Consider the following 21,316-nt stretch of genomic DNA (forward strand, 5'->3'; position numbering starts at 1 on the left):
GAGTATGAGTTTTTTTTTTCAAATTAGCTTTTTCAGCAAAACTGCTTAAATACAGGCATCATTGTTTTTTTTATAAATATTAGACATGGGGTACAAGACAGCACAGCTTAATTTATGAGTATGTGATAATACACTAGTGTCTCTCTCACGGTCTCTCTGGCAGGAAACCAAAGTTAAACTTATTACAGGAAACACGAGGGGTTTCTTTTCTCAGGTTTCAAGGCTTAATATTTGCAAACTGTTGTGCTTTCTCCATAAGTAAGATTAGAGATTATCTGTTTATGAATAAACTGCACATAATATCTGCATCATCATAAGAAAAACAAAAAGAGTGCGCGTAGTATCTGAAGGAAAACACTGGAGGGGTTTTTAAAAAAAGTTTTTTTGCATAAAGACACTTTTATTGTAAAAGAAAAAGCATGGCTCAAATGCAGGAAATTTAAAAAGATGCAATTTCTCGCCACAAGAAAAACACATAGATTTCTGTACATTTACACTATACAACGAACAGCAACACAGAAGGTTTTAACACAGAAAGTAAGTTGCATGTAGTCTGAAAATAATTTTGGAAATGAAAACAGGTAAGTAGTAGTCTTGTGCCCACATCCTGTTTTTAACTGAGCAGCTTTCTACAAGTTGTAGCACTTTGGTTTTGGTTCTGAGCTCCTAAACGTGATATGATGCATATGGTACGTGATATGATGCATATGGTACGTGATATGAGTGCTGTCTAAATAATTTTTTTGACAGAAGAATGAATTTTAGGTTACAATAGCCTTATTTTGAATTTCAAGGTGCTACATCAATACAGCTACTGCATTTTCAGTTATGGTAATCACACTGATCGTGGCATGGAAACAATGACTTTCTTATTCAAGTTAGTAGGATTCAAAATTTTATCTAACACACATTTATGCATACATTCATTCACACAGTTGTTCAAAGGAAGAACATTTTACATTTCCATAATGCTTTTGTGCCGTAAGTCTTAGACAAACAGTGACCCTCTATTTTGACAATGAGAAATGCCAATGTCTCTCCTTAAGAGCAAACAATATTTTTAAAGGGTTAGTCTTGGTGGAAACACTGTTTTTCAGAGTCTGTCTCTTTTTGCAATCTGTTCAGGACATGAGAAACCTTTCTAATCCTTAGCATCAGGTTGACACAAGGAGTATGCAAACAAGAAGTCACTGAGGATTTGTTCCCATCTCCTCCTCTTCAACTGATCGCTGGAGTCCAGGAATTAACTTGAGGATGTGTTTGCGAACACTGGCACGCCTGGCTTTCCTGGGCAGGGTACCAAACAAGGAGGAGATCCTTGTTTCATCCCAGGAAGGAGAGAGGGAGCTGCTGCTTCCAGCCAAACTGGAGCTGCTGGAGCGGCTGAGGGATTGGTGACGATTGCTGGAGCTTGTTGAAAACCTGCGAGAGCCGTCCTGGGGAGGAAAATCTCTGGAGAAGAAGCAACTGTCGTCTGTGGTGCTGGCTGCACTGCAGAGCCCGGGAGAGTTCAGGTCCCCAAACACACTGGTCTGGTCACTGTCATCTGTCATCACACTCCTGTAGCTACTGTCACTAGAGAAGCGTTGGCCACAGCGGGTTGTGGGGGAGCTCAATGATGTGTCCATAGAGAGGTCGAGGCTGCTGTCATTCAAGTTATCTGGAATCATAACAATGTCCCTGTTAGTAATAGTTGCAATTGAGGAGAAATATGCAACAGGAAGTTCGGCAGCAGCTTCTACTGTGTGTTCATTTCTCAGGGGAACTCCTGTATCTGAATTATCTGGAGTTTACGCTTCAATTCGCATCATAAACAGTGAAGCTTTAAACGTTTCACAGTGGCTGTGAAAAAGGAAGTGCTGTGGTCTGACAGCTGACTCTCTCACCTCGCATTAAGCGTTTTTCCTGTAATTTGAGCGCTTCTAGCTCCAGCTGTTTCTCACGCAGTGCTCGCTGTATGGGCAGAAAAATACATTGTTACATTATTATTATTGCTATTATTATATATTGTCATTTCTGTCATATTTTTTAGCTTATGCATTCAGAACACGTACAAAATATCTGAATAAGAGCACACACATACATGCACATGCACACACACATGCACACACATCGTGCTTTTGTGACATATGTTTAGGTCGAAATGTCTGAGTATAGGCTCTTTCATACTGTGGTGGAAAAGAAGAAGACCTCTAATAAACACCAGTGTCAGTTTTTCGTTTTTTGGTTTAGTGACCTTTGGTAAACATGAGCAGGGGTTGATGAGACTCACCTTAAGCAGGTTCATCCTCTTCTCCAGCTCTATCTGCTTCACTACATTCCCACATACAGTCTCCATCCTGCAATCACAGAATCACCTTTATAAACACTGTTTTTATTTTCTGTTGTGCTTTTTTTTTTTTTTTTTTTTAGGAAATGAATATTGTTGACACTCACTTCAGACTGTTGGTTGATTCTCTGATCAGCCCAAGTATGTGTTCATGAGACGATCCTTCGATGCTGATGCCGTTGATTGTTACAATAACATCTCCTACAATAAATAATGATACGGAAAAAAAAAAAGAACAAATCAAACACGAGAAGACAAAATGTCTTTGTGCTACATTTGTGCATAGGTGGGCAGGCTTGTAGAGTTGTGGTATATCTGTCAGTCTATGTGCACCAAAAAGGTATAATAAGGACAGCTGATTTTTTTATGTGTATGAAAACCTGTGTAGGGCCTATAGAGTAAAGAGGATGTGGGTAGTTTACCTGCGGTTAGACCAGCACTCTCAGCAGTGCTGTCCTCCTGCACTTTGCTCACAAATGTGCACATCTCCACCGCTGTGCTGTTCTTCAGCTGCAGGCCATAGGTCTGTAACAAAAGACCATTTTTGTCATGGAAACTGCCATAAGCTTGTACTTTTCCACACAAAAGCTAAAGAGTGGTCACTAAAATCACCCTCCATTTGCAAATATATAAACCTGTACTACATTTTACATCTTTTTAGAACATCTTACAAGAGTTACCTGAATTTCAAAACCAAAGGTTTCATTGTCTTGCTTTTCCAGTACAATTGTGGTCCTGTGCAGAAAAGAAATGCAAAAACAGACAGTACATAATGCATTAAGAACTGTTTTTTATAAACTTTCCTTCATTAAAAAAAAATCATAAATATAATGTGTGTGTGTGTGTGTGTGTGTGTGTGTGTGTGCGTGTGTGTGTGTGTGTGTGTGTGTGTGTGTGTGTGTGCAGGCAATGCACAGCAAACTTTCTCCCTTAAAACTAAAGGAGAAACTTGCAAAATGACAAAATGCACATCACATTTGATACGGCATGTTTACCTTTGTGGGTCAGTGTAGTCAACCAGTGAGTTGGAGCGGGTCGGTTTGGTCTGCAGAAGGAGAAATGCAAAGTTCCTCTTTAAAACAATATAATAGATTTGCATCTGTCTGGAAGCTGTTGATGCTGAGAAAACTTCAGCTCCGTGCTGTTACTTCACTTAAAAGATTAAAATAGCTGAAAGGCTTTGGACAGCTGCTGTAAGCTGCTGCATTTCTGCTAAAGCTGATGGTAAATCAGTGAACTGTTTATTATGAAACAATACAAGTAAAATCTCAATTCTAATCTCCCCTTTATACCAGCGTTTCATGATATTTGACAGAATATGTAGATGTATTCATACTTGTAGTACTTTATAGCTATACATTATAACTGAGTTACTGTCTCACCTTGCATGCTCTGGGCAGCAAGCTTGTGTTCTGCCGGTGTCGATCGTTGTTCCCCCTCAGTGAACGCCGGTACCACAGAGAACTTTTCTTCCTGTGAGCATTATCCAGGATGTAATTCTCTTGGCTGCCCTGGCGATGAAGTCCATTAAAACTCATGGTAGACTGCATTGTGAGTAGTCCTCAAAGCACCATCATGTCCTGCTGCTGCAGCTCTTTAGTGACTGTGTGACCCTGCCCTGCTGCGCAGGCACAAGCAAAATGTGTCAAAACGGAAATCCACATCATGTGATGGTTGTGGGAGACCTACATCTGCAGCTTCACATACCTGCTTTCCTATTCATCTCTTCTAAGTTTTTGTTCGCTTTCTTGAGAAGGGCTGGTCTACTGTAAAATGTCTAGTTTTTGTCTGTTTGTTAGTTTGATTGCGTTTTGCATAAATCCCCTTCGAAGAGCCCCTTCTCTTTTCGCTGTCTTAGCAATTCGATTTATGGTCTGTCACCAGCACGTGTTTTCAGTCTCCCTCGCTCACAGTTTCTCAGTGGGCTGTGCTTCAGTTCTGTGTTCTGCCAAGCAGGGAGACTTGTCTTGTGAGGACAGACAAAAGGCTGACTTAGCTCGAGGCCTGTGTCATGATCCCCAAACAAACATCATGGGCCATTGGGCCAAAGGCATCAGACATGATTGGATAAAAAGAGACAGCTCACACACACACACACACACACACGAGCACAGACCAACAGTCTGATAGGTGAGAGTGAACTGAACCACTACCACACCTGTACTTCAAAAGGTACATTATGTAAATGACAGGAAAAGAATATGTTTTTCTTTCTTTCTCTCTCCTTAACTAACAGATTGCCTCACAGCAATCCCCCCTGCCCCACTGACCCTCAGCAGAGCTGTTGGCCAACCAACCGCGGGACTGTCTGGAACACAGATGTCTTATTTCAGAGGACGTTACAAATCCCTCTCCATATTCTTGTTTCTAGTTTTAAAAGTTCACTTTAATCTTAGCAGCCCATCCACTTTAAGCAACAAATTAAACAGAAAAAAAGCATTTGCATGCACTCTCATCACTGCTTTTCTAAGGTTAAATATTTGCTTATAGTACATTAAAGCAGCTGAAATGGTTAAAAAAAAAAACTAAAATAATTAGGGTACTTTTAGAAAATCTGCTGAGGCTTTTCACTGTGGGAAGGTGTTCAAGTCCCATTAACCTCCTGTAAGTGACACTGTGGTGTTTGCGTATAAGTGACACGCGGCAAAGAAAGAATCAGTTAAGGCAACTCACAGCAAAATGTAAAATGTTGACTCATCTGTGTAGTGCTGCTGGCCTCAGCACTACTTCTATCTAACGGACACATCCACATCAGCATACAAAAAGTAAGACAGCAGAATAGAAAGCGGAGATGAGTCATGTTAGTTTAGGTAAAAATGTATTGGTGAAGATAAAAGGATCGGTTTCGGATAAGTTGCTCTGGAAAGTTTTGTCCTACATGCAATAATGTGCACAGCGTTGCAAAATCTGTGCTTTCAAAATTACAGTTGCAATGTTAGACATTTTAGATTAAAAAAAATAAATCTAATCTTTTCTATCATGAGGAAAGACCTGAAACAATCACACTCCATTAAAAAAACGTTTATTGACCCACTGATCTCAGTTATTTCTATACAGAATAAATAGTGCAGGAGAAAAGATACAATGTGATGGCATGATATGCACATCTGAGCAACAACACAGAAAAGTCCTACATAAATAAATGATTGGAGGTTTTAACAATCAAAAGTAGGTTTTATTTATGAAAGCAGTATCACATGAGTTAATATTTTGGCTATGTCAAACCCAGTAGAATATATATATGTATATATAAAAAAAAGACACCACTCAGAAATTGCACATGGTGATCGCTCCTCTTTGGAATGACTCAGAAGTCTTTTATAAGCTTAACTAGCAGTTCCTATCTGTGCCACCTATTTCTCAGAGAAGCAGATGTGACACAACAGACAACATCTAAGCTCGGCTCAATATGAATGAAACGTAAGACAAAAGACTAATTTACATGAATGGTTTTTAATGGGCAGAGGCAGAGTTAGATGCTTTAATAATGTATTTTCACTATTACCTTTTCATTGCAATACAGTCAAATAACTCCATGACTGATGTCAAATAAACATTTCACAGGAAGAAAAAATATGAAGAGTTGAACATGAGCTGATATTTGCCAAGACAGCAAGAGGCTACCATAGCTTATTTTTAAGAGGCAACACTGCTGATGCTACATAAATATCATCCAGTAATTTGGATACCATCATAACATGAAAATACTTATATACTGTAGTGTGTGTGTGTGTGTGTGTGTGGTAGCAGCTATTTTGAAGTATTTCACTTACATTAGTAACAAATAAACACGAACATTAAATGAGGATGTAGAGCTCGACATGAACTAAAAGCCAAACTGTTATGAGAAACATAGAACGTTTTTATCCACAGCACCACGTTCACAGTTTCACAAAACGCGACGATGAATAATCAGGATCTACACTGGATCGCATCACAGACACATGCACATACAGGCATGACTGCGCACACATGGGCACATACATGCACACATGGTGTACAGATTTCCCTAAGCCTGTTATGACAAGACTGTACAGGCCCCATCTGACAGTGGCATTAGTGATCCCAGTGTGGCCCCATTATCCGAACGGTGCTGTCCAAGTGAAATTTCTTAAACTGATCTAATACCGGCGCTGATGTACACTAGTAACGCAGCGTCATATTGTGTTACGTTTTGCTCCTACGTCAGCCTTGAGTTAATCTTTGTCGATTTATCTTGTTGTCTTTACCATCATTATGTGGTAGAGCAGGAAACGTGCTGCTGTAAATCGGATATGATGAAAATAACACTGTTACTTTTCCCTGCTTAAAAAATACAGAAGCCTTCAGCTAAATTTAATAATACTGAAATGAAGTTTATTTGATTTTTTTTTAAAGTGGCTTCGTTGTATAATTTGAATCAATGACGCGCTTCCAGTTTAATAAATACATCTAAGAACAAAACATACACTTTCACAGTCGTGTGTGAGCATCAATCACTCAGCTGTTTGCCACAACTAAAAGCTTCAAATGTGCAAAATGTATAGCAGGAGTTCATTATTTCTCTTCATATTAACAACAAGATTTAAACATTTATAGCGTCAGCTGTCTGGGGAGGATGTTTAAAATAGACATTTTTCCCATCCATAGATTCTTATTAGTAGTGAGTCAAAAAATGTTACATGAAAAGTCCAGGCATTAGAGTTCATCTCCTGGGACTGTCTGTACCGACTGTCACTGTAACCTATCCACTAGTTGCTGCGGTATTAGGCCCATCAGACTGACTGACCAATGCACTGTCACCAACAATACAGAGTCATGCTGAATGGTTAATAATCAGAACTAGATCACAGTTTTGTTTTGTTTTTTTAAAACTCTTGTAACTGTGCTGCTGTTAGATGTGGACTTTCCAGAGTTTTCAAAAAATAGTTTATGCACAACAGTACTGGTATAACTAGGCAAAAGCACTTTAAACGCTCGAATGTTCAGGTTATCAAGAACAGCCTATATGTGTCAACTGAAACTAGTCAGAACAAGTTACGGTTTTTATTATCCATCGTCCTTTGTGATTGTCAGCGCACTACCTACCTAACAATACTGTGTTTGCTACAATATATGGCACAAAAACATCACAATGTGCAACTTCAAGCTTCGGGCACTTCAATGTATGAGGTAGAAAAAGAATCTGTATATACATTAAACATATTCTCATTTCATATGGCTCCTCCTAAGAAAATTTGAGCTGTTTGATTCAGATTGATTGATTGGGTGTCTAGGTGCAAATCAGCCACAGATGCATCCTGCTAATACTTTGGCATCAACAACAACAATCCAGTGAATCTCTGACGGTGAGAAGTGTGGGTGTGCCCTGAAGAGTGCAGTTTTACGCAGTCAGAAACCACAGTTTCTCACTTTTTGCTCCCAGTTCCTTTTGTTACACCAGTGCCAGCACCAGTGCTAATCTGCAGGGCAACAAATCTAACTAATCTTTGACATCCTTGGTGGCAGATAGCTGAGACACAGTTTTCTTGACCCGCAGAGCTGTGAGTCGAGCAGCGGGGTTAGCATACCAACACTCTCTCATCAGTTTGCCCATCACACGCATAGCCTGGTGTATCAACAAGAAGACACATATAAAAGCCAAAATATAATTTAGACATGAGGCAAAAGTGTCAGCTTCCTGTCTTGAATCGCACAAATAACAAGAGACCCTGATTATGATTAACCCGAGTAGCCTCATTACTCTTCTGTTAGTTATCGATTCAAAGTGCCAGTAAGGGGTCTAGTCAAGTAAGGACTTGACCCCCATCCTGTCACTCACTATAAGAGGGTGATGCTAAGAAAAGCATCAGGGTTGACATCCTTCCTCGGCTGGTATGACTGAGGAAATGTGGCATTTTTTTTCCTCCCAAACTTGGTTCTGACAATGACTCTTAGCTCCTATAATAACACTCAGCTCCCCCAGTGTTACGATATCTGGAAACACAGTGCCATAGGCAAGAAACACACATGAATGTACAGGTTTTAAACAATGTTCCACATTAGTCAAACTTATTTGAAAGAGAATAAACAGGTTAAATGTAAAAGGTTCAGCTCTGATTTCTCTTAAGGCATCGGTGTGCTTCGAACAAACAAATGTGTAAAGGAAAAAAGTGTATGTTTGTCCTGTATGGCCGCACAAAGCACAAAAGGATATGATATTCATTCAAATAGTCATTAAGTTATAGAATTACAGAATTTTCATTTGGATGTACACATAAACAAAAAGACCGCTTGAGAGAGAAATTGAAGTTCTTCCTTCTTTCTCATGTTCTTACACTTGACCAAGCACTGTTGTATGCTCAGGGTTCTTGCCTTGTTAATGTCACCATGTTCCCAGATTGGAGTAGTTACCTATTTCAGTGAGAGCATGATCATAACTGAGGGAAATGATAGCCAAGACCTCTAAATAGCAAGTGGAAATTATGAATCACTTTGTTTATTCAAAACAGTTCAGTACAAAGAATTTGTAGTAACCATGCAGTTTTTTTTTCTTCTACGTTATCCAAACATATTATGGTTCAAATGGGACTGTTTTTAGTCTGATTTGTTAAGTTCAGCACAACCTAAAAGTTCAGAAACAACCCGTCATGATAGTTTCTTTAAAGTGCTGTCAGTCACCAGCGAGGGGCGCTCCAATGAAAATAATGATTCTGTGTTTTCATCTAGTTTGTGGATTTATAATGTGTTCATCATACACATAGTGACCACCTCGGCAACAAACCACTACTTCTTTGTGTGTCCTTTAACCATTAGGCACATTAGATCTGTTTTTAGCTCTGTGTATCTCAATATTACAGTTTCACGCACATTTTAGTGATTAATGAATAAACACTGATTAATATCATAGTGTCAGTGGTACAAGCTTCTAGACTTTTTTTTTTATGTCTCACCTCACAGCTCTGCCACTGGTTGGGAATGTTTGGTCTGAGTTTCTGATCACACACCACCTTCCTCACGTCCTCGATGGACGGATCCGAAGGCACCAGATCGTAATAAGGCAGCTGGAAATCTTCATGAAGTCCTGTGAAAATAATAAACATGGACTTTTTTGAATATGCTTTTTGCTCAACAACTTGATATACAGTGGGTACGGAAAGTATTCAGACCCCTTTAAATTTTTCACTCTTTGTGTCATTGCAGCCATTTGCCAAAATCAAAAAAGTTAATTTTATTTCTCATTAATGTACACTCAGCACCCCATCTTGACAGAAAAAAACAGAAATGTAGAAATTTTTGCAAATTTATTACAAAAGAAAAACTGAAATATCACATGGTCATAAGTATTCAGACCCTTTGCAGTGACACTCATATTTAACTCACATGCTGTCCATTTCTTCTGATCCTCCTTGAGATGGTTCTGCTCCTTCATTGGAGTCCAGCTGTGTTTAATTAAACTGATTGGACTTGATTAGGAAAGGCACACACCTGTCTATATAAGACCTTCCAGCTCACAGTGCATGTCAGAGCAAATGAGAATCATGAGGTCGAAGGAACGGCCCAAGGAGCTCAGAGACAGAATTGTGGCAAGGCACAGATCTGGCCAAGGTTACACAAGAATTTCTGCAGCACTCAAGGTTCCTAAGAGCACAGTGGCCTCCATAATCCTCAAATGGAAAAAGTTTGGGATGACCAGAACTCTTCCTAGACCTGGCCGTCCAGCCAAACTGAGCAATCGTGGGAGAAGAGCCTTGGTGAGAGAGGTAAAGAAGAACCCAAAGATCACTGTGGCTGAGCTCCAGAGATGCAGTAGGGAGATGGGAGAAAGTTCCACAAAGTCAACTATCACTGCAGCCCTCCACCAGTCGGGGCTTTATGGCAGAGTGGCCCGACGGAAGCCTCTCCTCAGTGCAAGACACATGAAAGCCCGCATAGAGTTTGCCAAAAAACACATGAAGGACTCCCAGACTATGAGAAATAAGATTCTCTGGTCTGATGAGACCAAGATTGAACTTTTTGGCGTTAATTCTAAGCGGTATGTGTGGAGAAAACCAGGCACTGCTCATCACCTGCCCAATACAATCCCTACAGTGAAACATGGTGGTGGGAGCATCATGTTGTGGGGGTGTTTTTCAGCTGCAGGGACAGGACGACTGGTTGCAATTGAAGGAAAGATGAATGTGGCCAAGTACAGAGATATCCTGGAAGAAAACCTCTTCCAGAGTCCTCAGGACCTCAGACTGGGCCAAAGGTTCACCTTTCAACAGGACAATGACCCTAAGCACACAGCTAAAATAACAAAGGAGTGGCTTCGGAACAACTCTGTGACCGTTCTTGACTGGCCCAGCCAGAGCCCTGACCTAAACCCAATTGAGCATCTCTGGAGAGACCTGAAAATGGCTGTCCACCAACGTTCACCATCCAACCTGACAGAACTGGAGAGGATCTGCAAGGAAGAAAGGCAGAGGATCCCCAAATCCAGGTGTGAAAAACTTGTTGCATCATTCCCAAGAAGACTGTACTAGCTCAAAAGGGTGCTTCTACTCAATACTGAGCACAGGGTCTGAATACTTAAGACCATGTGATATTTCAGTTTTTCTTTTTTAATAAATTTGCAAAAATTTCTACATTTCAGTTTTTTTCTGTCAAGATGGGGTGCTGAGTGTACATTAATGAGAAATAAAATGAACTTTTTTGATTTTGGCAAATGGCTGCAATGACACAAAGAGTGAAAAATTTAAAGGGGTCTGAATACTTTCCGTACCCACTGTAGAGTGTACTGAAAAACATATCAATAACCTTACACAGGATCTCATATCAATTACCTTATATTTATGTGTACAAGGGACAAATTGACAGGACAGTTGTGGCAATTATTGGGACAAGTGCAGGTTACCTAAGAGGTGATTTATCCATTAAATATTTCCATGAATATTGATCAACCAGTGTGTGTATATAAGAGCCTGTGTCATTTAAGGTACCCCTCACAGAGCATCTTCGGGCCAGTTCCCAGAACACCAGGCCAAGTGAGTAGATATCTGCCCGCTTGAATGACTCAAAGCTATTCATATTGATTGTCTCATCCAGGATTTCTGGAGCCATGTACCTGTAGAGGACAAATTTATTAAAGCCTAATGTAATAAACAAGATTTTCTTTCATTGATGCCAGTGTGTGGGCCTGTTATAAACTAAAGAAGAAAACAAGCTAAACTTATCAGTTTGTATGTAAACGTCTGTTTTCTTTAAATGGTATAATTTGTTCCTGCTTTGTTCAAAACAAGTCATCATCATCCTCGCTATGATTAGTATGACTGAGATATAATTCATGTTTTATGGAGTTTGAATTTGTAAGCTGTTGATATTACCACAAGGATTCGCCAAGTCTACGAGTGTTATGTTTGTCTACTGTATGAGAGCAAATAAATGATTTTACCAGAAGAAAATCCTGTTTGCTTTCTCGCATTAAAATAACTTCTGCTTTTCATGACCGCCCAGTATTTTTCTCATCCGACCTTATTTTTTCATCATTGCAGTGTGTAAACACCCAGCTAACATTACTCAGTTAACAAACAGCATACTATTTTAGGACTATTGGGACTGAATATTCATTAGACATGGGAACAAGTGTTTTTAATTATGGGGTCTGCTTCTCTTGCAGAACAGCGCCTATGAAGTCGGCTTGCGTCTTGTTGCGAGCCAATTAACAGTATTAGCCAATTAATTCAAAACATGTTGACTTCAGGGAAATTCAGAGGATGACTAATATGGAAACTCTGTGTGAAACCTAGCGCATCAAATAAATCAGACCAGGTTTGAAAACACTTTGGTTTCATTTCACGTTTGTATTTTGTATGTGTTGTTTGTGTGTTGCCTTGTGATGTATATCCAACCTCTTGGTTCCCACTCTGTGGTTGGATGGTATGTCTATGGTGTTGGTGCTGGAGTCGTGTTTCACGGCCAAACCCAAATCAGCGATCACTGCTGTGCCGTTCTTCTTCACAAGAATATTTTTAGACTTTAGGTCTCTGTGAGCAATGGCAGGCTTCCCTACAACCCAAAAAGAGAACAAATATGATTATAGCCCCCTGCCCCAGGAAATTTCAATGTGAGGAACTGCTGCCTTCTTAAGACTTGTATCATGGTCAATCAAATATCTTTATGTTTTGGACTGTTGGTCAGACGAACCATATACCTAATTTATTAAGGGGAATAGACAGCCTTACCCTGTGTGCCAATAATTTCCATGTGGAGATGTGCCAACCCACTGGCTATGGACAAAGCCAAGACAATCATGCCTTCCACTGAGACTGTGTACCTGTTCAGGTAGTCATACAGGGAGCCATGCTCATGGTACTCTGATACCAACCAGAGCTGAGTCCAAGAGCCATTATCTGCAGCACACAACATATAAAACAGTCACAGGTTAGTGCACTTATTTAATTACTGTGCATTGGATTATTTAGATTAGTGTACTTGAACTCATCAACATATTGTACATTCAAAGGTTCACACACCTTTATTGTCAGCAGCAATGAATCCCAGGATGTTATCATGTCTGAGCATGATAGTCTGATAAATCTCTGCTTCACGGAACCAGGACCTCTCATCTCTGGAGGAGAAGATCTTCACCGCCACATCCTCTCCTCGCCACTTTCCTCGCCACACCTCACCAAATCGACCCTTCCCAATGGTCTCCTGCAGGACAATGGTTCGTGCTATGGTCCGCTGGACCAGCAGTGGCAGTCCTGCAAAATTCAAAGTGAATAATTCCACCAGAAAAGTCTATGAGCAGCAGAGAAGATACTTCTGTCTCAACGCACCGCAGTGTGACAAAAGTTGTAGCGAAAACAAAACTTACAGTTTACAGCAATTGAATACATTAGTTAAGACAGTGGGCAGCAGTTCTCTCACCTGATCCAGAGCCTGAAGTGCTCATGTCATAGATCAGGTCTTTGAGACATTTGTCAGGTGACATGAGCATCTGGTCATCCAGAGGCTCCTCCTGGTCCTGTTTGTGGGCTCGGCAGTAGGCACAGAATAGGCCTTGCACAGCAAACACACCTAGAAGGATACCCACACTCAATAGGCAGGACGGCACCAGAATCACCACAGCGAGCTGCAACCTGCTCCAGCCAGGCTCTTCCAAAGGCCTCTCTGATAACATACATATACAACATAACAATGTAAATTCATCAAGTCAATATGATTAACATATAGTTCCCTGAAAATAACTTCTGGAGACAAAGAATCAGCAGTATAAAGGGGGGGTTGAAATGATGTTCTTTGTTATGGGGCTCTTTATGATTGTTGCACCCTCTGGTGGTCGTGTTGATTATGGCGTTGCTCACAACAACAGCATAGAAATTATCCATTCAAGGGAACAAAATATTATTTTTGGTGTAATATTACTGCTGTAATGTGAAGACAGACATGTCTGATGTACTATACTGTATATCACTACTTTGACCTTGATACAGGCTTGGCAAAAATAAGACATCAGCCAGTTGGCAATCTTAAAATTTAGAGAGATAGAAATTGTACATTTGGCAGACGCGCAGTTGTCTGTTCCAAAAACTAGAGTGCCAGACATTTTAATCACTACCCACAACTGCCATTTATCAAAGTGATAAGTAGATACAGATACACTGTGCCATCAAACTCTACTCTGAAAAAGAAACATCAAAATGTATGCCTCTTCATTTAATATAAGTGACACGCACTAATCAAAACCAGGTGCATTGTGGGTCCTTGTCAGAATTTGTGGGTTTGGCAAACAATGCAACCTGTCATTTCTATCCCTGACCTTCATTCTGTCTGTGGGTGGACACAGAAGACCTCAACGAGACAAAAATAGCACAGATTGTCGGCATTGTGATAACATGAGATTTACAGATGTGCTGACTCAAGTTTGCACAATGAACAATGTAACAGCACTGTGGCATAATGCTACAATTAAATGATGGGTCGGGCTAAACACATGTTCATCTTCTCAAATCCCCTGAAGCATGAAACATCCTCACCAGGACAGCCACAAACACACAGATGGCCCAATGTGCAAAGCAACACATTGTGAACTAATCCACAGTTTCCTAAGACATCTTTAACCTTTTACCTAAATACATGTGTCCAACTGGACCTCAGGAGATATGGTGCAAAACAAGACTTTACTCTCCTCTGGCCCAGTGGCAAAAGATCTTTGACAAACTGTAACCATGGTCATTTCTACATTTTAACTAAATACATGTTTGGAAATAACAGGGACAGAAGAACACAGACGTTATCCATATCAGAGTTTACAATGGCAAACTAAGCCATAAACACAGCTAAACAAAACCACTCAATTCATCTTATACCTGTAAAGTATAGTGTATGCATTCTATTATTAGGACATGCATACATGTCAAAGCACTAATGCAAATACATTTTTTTTAGTGTATAAAAACACACTGGATGAGCTTACACGTTGATATTTAGTAGAGCAATCAAACAGAATGATTGTTGTGTCCTCATAACTATATGTTAATAGGTAGAAAAATATATTAGACAATAATTCAGCAAAACCTCTATGGACCAACACCAAGTGTAAAAATGACCTTGTAGCATTTTCCACTGATTTGTGTATCCACAGTTGTATCTAATCTCCCTCTACCAATTTCCAACCAGCAGACGCATGAGAGGCGTTTCATTTGCAGTAGGATTCATTCCTGGCAAAGTATTTATTTATAAATCAAGGGAGGGAGGAGGGGGGGAGCATCACAAACCGCCATCCCATAGTCTCTGCCAGATCTGTTATGTCACAGGATCTAGTAGGATCAGCATCCACCTCATCTAGCCAGGCCAGAATGAGTGGGAAATCCCACACTCATTGGGTTGGTGCTGCTGTTGACAGACTCCTGTAATATCTAAGTAGTGTGACATTAGCTGACTGTCTGACTGGATGAATATATTTTCAACCACAGATACAGACATTTCAGAATCGCCACAGTTTAGCATTATGGTTTATTAAACCTATCTTGGAATGAAGTAGTAATGAAAAAACTTGGCTGCACCTGGTTGTAGGTGCAGAGTCTCATTGTTGCAGAAGTCAGTGAAGCAGCAGTTCCTCTTGGACACGTTACGGGAGCTGTAGCAGAAAACCTGGCCCTTCATCTCAGAAGGCGACAAGCAGGACTTGACGGTCTCTTCCTTCCCATCAATCAACATCACAGAGTTCCAGCATGCACCATCTACTGTCGTCTCACAGGTGTGGTTGGCACACAGCTGGCACACACACTTCAGACCTGAAACACATTGCATTACTCAAGATGGTTAGTTTTTTTCACAGACACCTTCTGGTAGACACCAGTTAATCCAATGATCTGTGAAACAGGAGCAAAAGGACACTAGACAATGCTCACAGACTGTCATGGCTAATGGTCTTTAACACCTTAGAAGCATGATGCACCTGTTATGTAAGGAGGTCCATGCTCTTAATTGGCTGGAGGTGGAGGAACCGGTGTAATGCCTCTTGCTTTAAGACCAAGATAATCTTGTGTTCTACTTGAAGCTGCTGTCATGCTTTGTTTGATAAGACATTGAGTGATTAATAAGCACGGCTGCACTCCCTGCTCACTAGAAAAACTATGAAATAACTGTGAAGTTTGTACATGCTAACTGTTTTAAGGTAGATTTGAGTTTTTAACCCATAATAGATTCCTCTAACAAATGATATGATAGTTCTTGAAGATATAATGTTGATGTTTGAACTAAAGACACAGATGAATATCATGTTTTTTAACAAGACTAATTATATAAAAGGAAACAGCATGGGGCTAAGGATTGATCCTTGGGACACTCCACAATAAACCACTTTTATTGTATAAATATGAAGAGAAAGTCACCCCTGAAATACCCAGCCAGTTTTGAAGCTCACTAACAAAGATGAAGTTATAAATACATCAAAAGAAAATGCTGACATTGTTTTTTAATTTCTCAATGTCAACAAATCCTATGAAAAAAATAATTAATTCAGCAAAGTGTTTGCAACGTGCAAAGTGCCCATCTCTCAATAATGATTCACTTCTCTACCTTATTTTGTACATTGGAGCATTGAAAGCAGTTTTGTTCAACTTTATGACAAAAGGTGACAAGGTACATTCTACCTTGACTTGACTTGACTTGTTCTTAAGAAACTGTCTTAAAAACTTTTCTACCTACTGAAGATGTAAAGTTAAAAATACAGTTTTATTTCACAGCTCAGTAATTTTCCAAAATAACTGGGCACTGCAATTAATTTTACCCATAAAGGGACAAAAAGTGCATTTTGATAATGACTATTAAACACAGATTAATATAGAGTACATATGAATAAAGTATCTACCTGTGAACATTTACCAAGTACCAAGAGGGAGTAGGTCCGACTCAGCATAAACAATAGTAACCATGTTTGTTGTGATGGACAAACTGGTCATCCAGCAGAGTAACGTGGTTTACATTTTAACAAGATAAGTTGTTAATTTGCAGTTTGTTAATTGCAATTTGGTATTTTATTTGGAATTATTGACAATTATAAAAGTACAGATTATTACATGAGTAGTAAGACAAATGTCACGGCAAAATTCATCCAAAATTAGAAGAGCTTAGGAATTCAGTTCCGGGAAAACTTGGAATATGAGAAAAACATCTTACCTATACAGCATACCTGGGCGTCGCTGGGCAACAACCTTCTCAAGGCAAGATTATTAAATATAGTTTGAACAGACTGTAACTCTACAACTAAGGAATCACAAGGTTGGTTTTTTTTAAAACAGGTAAACTGAAGTGTGTGTTTGATATTTTCTCTAATTACATATGGTGGCAGGAAAGCAGTACTTTAAAACATTTATCCATTCATTATCATCATTAGAGACAAAAGGCCTAATTTGGAGAAAGAAAATACATTGTCAAAAACAGCATTATGTTCTCAAAACAAAACAGCTGGCATAATCACGTATTGTAGCGATGTCTTAAAAAAAACTCTTCACCAAACTCAACACATTCAATCAAATCTATTAAACTAAATTCTTTTAATTTCACATATTTTTGTGTGTTTACTGCTCTATAATGTCCAGTTTTGGCCACATGGAATCTGCGATAATAGGTCTCCTAATTACACATTATGAATTAAAAAAACAAAAAAAAACCAAAAAACTTTGTGTTACTAATCCAGCCCTGGCATCCCTTTGCAGTGATTGTATCAAAGCTGACGTCTTTGGCCTCTGTGGGTGGGACAAAATTTGTGCCTGTAGACCTTCCACTGCCACTCAGGGAAAAAAACCATCATGAATTCTGAGCAGAGTGGAAAGAATATTTTTCATATTTTTGGATGTGACTACCTTACCAAAAGGACCAGAAGGTTACACTACAGCATAACTGAACCTCACACAGCCTAATACGACGCTGTCACAAAACTAGAAAACTAGGTAAGTGTTTGCCCTCAGTCGAATTTCTCACTTTACAGCTGCATGTCCTCCTCTCTGTGCTTGGGTTTTTCTGTCAGACAGAAGGTGACCCGAACTTTCCCTTTACATGTGATTTCATATTGATTCTGAATTCAAAGGTTGTTTAGCTCTGTAAAATGTGGCACAGGGGATGAGTCACAGAAACATGCAATCAGTGTGAAGAGAACCAGAAATCAATGACAGTTAATGCACTTGAGGTCTTACAACACATTTCAGCAGGAGGGGATCAAGGGTGGTCAACCCATGTTCCTCAATACCCTGCTTCTTTTTCAACTACCCACTGCTGGTTACCTGGATCAGGTGTGTTCAGTCAAATATGAGTCATTTCCAAAGTGAATAAAGTTGATTAAATTTAAAAGTATCTCTGAGATGTTTAGTAAAGTGGGGATAACCCATAATCTTTGTCATTGGAAATAGGTGCAACACTAGAACTGGATGAAAATCTAATATGACATTCAGAATGTTTACCAATTAAGAAATTATTTAGAGCAGCAGAAAACCTTGCAAAAGTTATGAAAAACCTTCCATTTCATAACTGAGGAATTTTTCAAATGCAAGGAAGGACTAAATCTCCCCTTTATTTCTGCAGGCATAAACAACTTATTAAGTAATTATTCAGCTGCAATAACACTGGAAACGTATTAGAGCCAAGAGGCTTGGGTACATGTAAAACCATTTAACCACAGAAGCAAAAATCTGACAAAAAGCACCACTCACACATCATATTATGGTATGTATGATATGATATAAGGAGAGAGAACCCTAACCCAGCACTATAGAGCCTGTTACTTTGAATGAGGTCATCTCTGAGATAAAAAAAAAAAAAAAAAAACACTCTGCCAATTAGATGAATTTGGGTCTTCAATTATATTTAATAAAAGAGAGTTTGCAGTAAGTGCACTTACTATTGCTGTGTGTAAAACAGGAAATGACTGAAAACTTTTGCTTTTTAAAGCCTTTTAAAATGCTCCTACCCAACTTACTGCTAAAGAGTCAATGCCCTGCTCAAATCCTAAACCATTAGCAGGAGGGAAAAAAGAAAGAAAAGGTTCAGCACATTGAAACCTTTAACTTTATGAGACAGACAAGCTTTTAGTCACACATCAGGGTGGCAGCAATAGGTACACGGGTAAAGATATTTCCTTTTATAGTTCTTCTGTTTTGGCTCTGTGCTTTGACTGTGTTGTCAGCAGTCACTGTCATTTCTTCACATAGTATTTTATCAGTTTGACTTTTGTCCAAACAACAGTTCAAAAATGATTTAGTTTATGTGAGAAGCAAAAGATGCAAATCCTCACAGTGGAGAGGTCTGAACCAGAGAGGAGTCCAAGGTGACGACTGAAATGAGCAACTGATTATCAGAACAGCTGAATATCCATTTTCAGCCTAACTGACTAATTTTGTATTTGTTTGTTTCATTTCGTTTAGTTTGAACTCAAAATACAACTCAAATCTTTAACATCCAAGTGAGTCTGATAAAAGGCTACAATTCAGATCTCAATTATACATGAGTAAACATAAATGAAAATAGAAACAACCCTGATATTTCAAACTCATAACTCATAGCTCATAACTCATCAAGTTATGAGCTTTGCCCAAAACAATGAAATCATAATCTGACCATAAGATTACAGAATAAGAAGGTTGGAGGAATAGACAGAATAAACCAGACAATATTATACAACCTGTTGTCCTACACACATAACACAACATGGGAAAACAGGTTGTTTACAGTATACTGTTATTGTTTGTTATTTCCCTATAGAAATAGTTGGTCTTTGTACTCAGAGAACAGCAATAATCAATAAACTAAAGAAAAAATATTACCTGAATTGTTTGTTTGTTTTGTTTTGTTTAATTTATAGTCAACTTCAGAAATAAATGTATGAAGTGACGCCAAAACCCTTAGAATATGTGATTAACTTGAATGAATGAATCGACGAATGTGTCAGCTACTGTACCTGCGGTGAGGTGGGCGACACACAGGAAGATCAACGCCGCTTGAACGCTCTTCTTCCTGGGACAAGTCATGGTAAGTGGCGCATCTGCTTCTTCTCCGTTTTACGTAGCTACTCTACAGAAAACAACATTGCGGAGAAGACGCGTCGGGGACGTGCCACACCGCCACGAATGCCTGTCACTGTAAACGAGCTGGGAGGAAAGTGGAAAACGCAATGAGAGGGTTTTGCTCCGCCTCTGTTTAGTGGAATTTAAGAGGATTAGCTCTGCAGACCTCAGATAAAGACATGTGAATGAGAGTCTGAGAGAAAGTGTCTCGCATATCCATTTAACTGCTGCAGGTCCAGGAAACACCACCTCCTGGAGCTGCTTATTGAATATGGAAATGACCTCTGTTCACTCAGGTGGCAGTTTTCACTTCACCTTTTGCCTTAAATGTCTACATTACACTAACAAAGTTAATGTGATGACACTAGGAGACTTGTGCAGTACAACATTACAGACTGAACACACACACACACACACACACACACACATATATATATATATACGCTATATATATATATATATATATATACACACGCTGCCATAAAGATAATAAAGATTATTAAATGTTAAATTAATTCAATTGGATGGATTAACCCATATGGAGGAAATAAACCAGTCTGGGGCAAAAAAAAAACAAAAAAAAAAAACCCCTCTTTTGTGGTCTGGTTGTGTATGGACTCTACCACTTCCATGTTTCTATCAAGCACAGAGTAGATTATATTTGCTGGCTACCAAATAGTTCTCTTATCCTGAACACTACCTGCCCCAGATTTTGTGCATCAATTAGTGCAGGATAATTTGACACAACTGAACTATATTTATGAATCTGCACCATGTGAAACCAATGGAAATGGAAAGAATGGAGGTCTAAAATCTGGATTTTTACACAACACTACTGTACTTGAGAGAATCCCAAATCCCAAATCACTTAACAAATTTGTCTTAACATTTCTAAACATCAATTCAAAAGTTTGTGGCCCCTTTGGGACCGTCAGTTGTTTGCTTTGCCTGTTTGGTAATCCAGGCCTAAGCAGCCTTATCTTGCACCCCTGTGGCTATTGCAAATTCTCTCCCTGGATGTGAGCAGCTCTCAGGTCAGCTAAAATGGGACAAACCAGGCTTGGCAGATACCACAGCTAGCATTCCTCACAACCAAGCAAAGAGTAAACACTTTCAGGCAGTAAATCATGAATGAGTTTGCTCTATATACACCTGTGCAAAACTTGCAACTCACCTGCATGCAAGAAGTTATTTACAGCAGGTCATATATGTGAAGTCGTGTCTCTGCTGCTCAGGCTCCATAGCAACAACCGCTGCCACTGTCACTAGGGAGATTTTAAAAAAACTCAAAAACTACATGACACGAACAAAACAGAAGAAAACATTTTCTATGTAGTCACAGCAAACTGGAGGGAAGCTGCAGCACATCTCTGGAAACAGGGAGAAAGATAGACAGATATAACTACTGATTTCATCGACCTCAGCTCTATTATGGTTTCTGCAAACACCACTATGGTATCTTCTGCTGTTATTGTTCCACATG

General features: G+C 39.4%; 2 protein-coding genes across 2 annotated transcripts; both read right to left on the reverse strand.

The window, feature by feature from the left end:
• Positions 1-379: 379 nt before the first annotated feature.
• cytip (cytohesin 1 interacting protein) lies at positions 380-4,186 on the reverse strand. Its single transcript, XM_026296561.1, has 9 exons — positions 4,037-4,186; positions 3,712-3,950; positions 3,325-3,374; positions 3,010-3,064; positions 2,752-2,854; positions 2,437-2,530; positions 2,273-2,339; positions 1,887-1,953; positions 380-1,660 (listed from the first exon to the last, which is right to left on the reverse strand). Exons 2-9 carry the CDS (start codon positions 3,877-3,879, stop codon positions 1,188-1,190), a joined length of 1,077 nt encoding a protein of 358 aa, XP_026152346.1. The 5' UTR covers positions 3,880-3,950; positions 4,037-4,186; the 3' UTR covers positions 380-1,187.
• A 1,221-nt stretch (positions 4,187-5,407) lies between these two features.
• acvr1c (activin A receptor type 1C) lies at positions 5,408-20,014 on the reverse strand. Its single transcript, XM_026295997.1, is given in 10 exon segments — positions 5,408-7,916; positions 9,241-9,371; positions 11,269-11,393; positions 12,178-12,334; positions 12,511-12,678; positions 12,802-13,032; positions 13,199-13,441; positions 15,337-15,567; positions 19,728-19,947; positions 19,949-20,014. Coding segments are annotated over 10 exon segments (1,698 nt in total). The 3' UTR covers positions 5,408-7,790.
• Between the last annotated feature and the right edge of the window lie 1,302 nt (positions 20,015-21,316).

Source organism: Mastacembelus armatus, chromosome 21 (genome assembly GCF_900324485.2).
Source record: "Mastacembelus armatus chromosome 21, fMasArm1.2, whole genome shotgun sequence".
Classification (NCBI taxonomy): Eukaryota; Metazoa; Chordata; class Actinopteri; order Synbranchiformes; family Mastacembelidae; genus Mastacembelus; species Mastacembelus armatus.

What these genes read in the sequence shown, in the direction of transcription:
- cytip (XM_026296561.1), bottom strand. Translation starts at nt 3,879, where the DNA reads ATGCAGTCTACCATGAGTTTTAATGGACTTCATCGCCAGGGCAGCCAA. An exon ending in CCTTTGGTTTTGAAATTCAG is followed by an intron (nt 2,855 to 3,009) that starts GTAACTCTTGTA and finishes CTTTTGTTACAG; the next exon opens with ACCTATGGCCTGCAGCTGAA. An exon ending in GAATCAACCAACAGTCTGAA is followed by an intron (nt 2,340 to 2,436) that starts GTGAGTGTCAAC and finishes CTGTGATTGCAG; the next exon opens with GATGGAGACTGTATGTGGGA.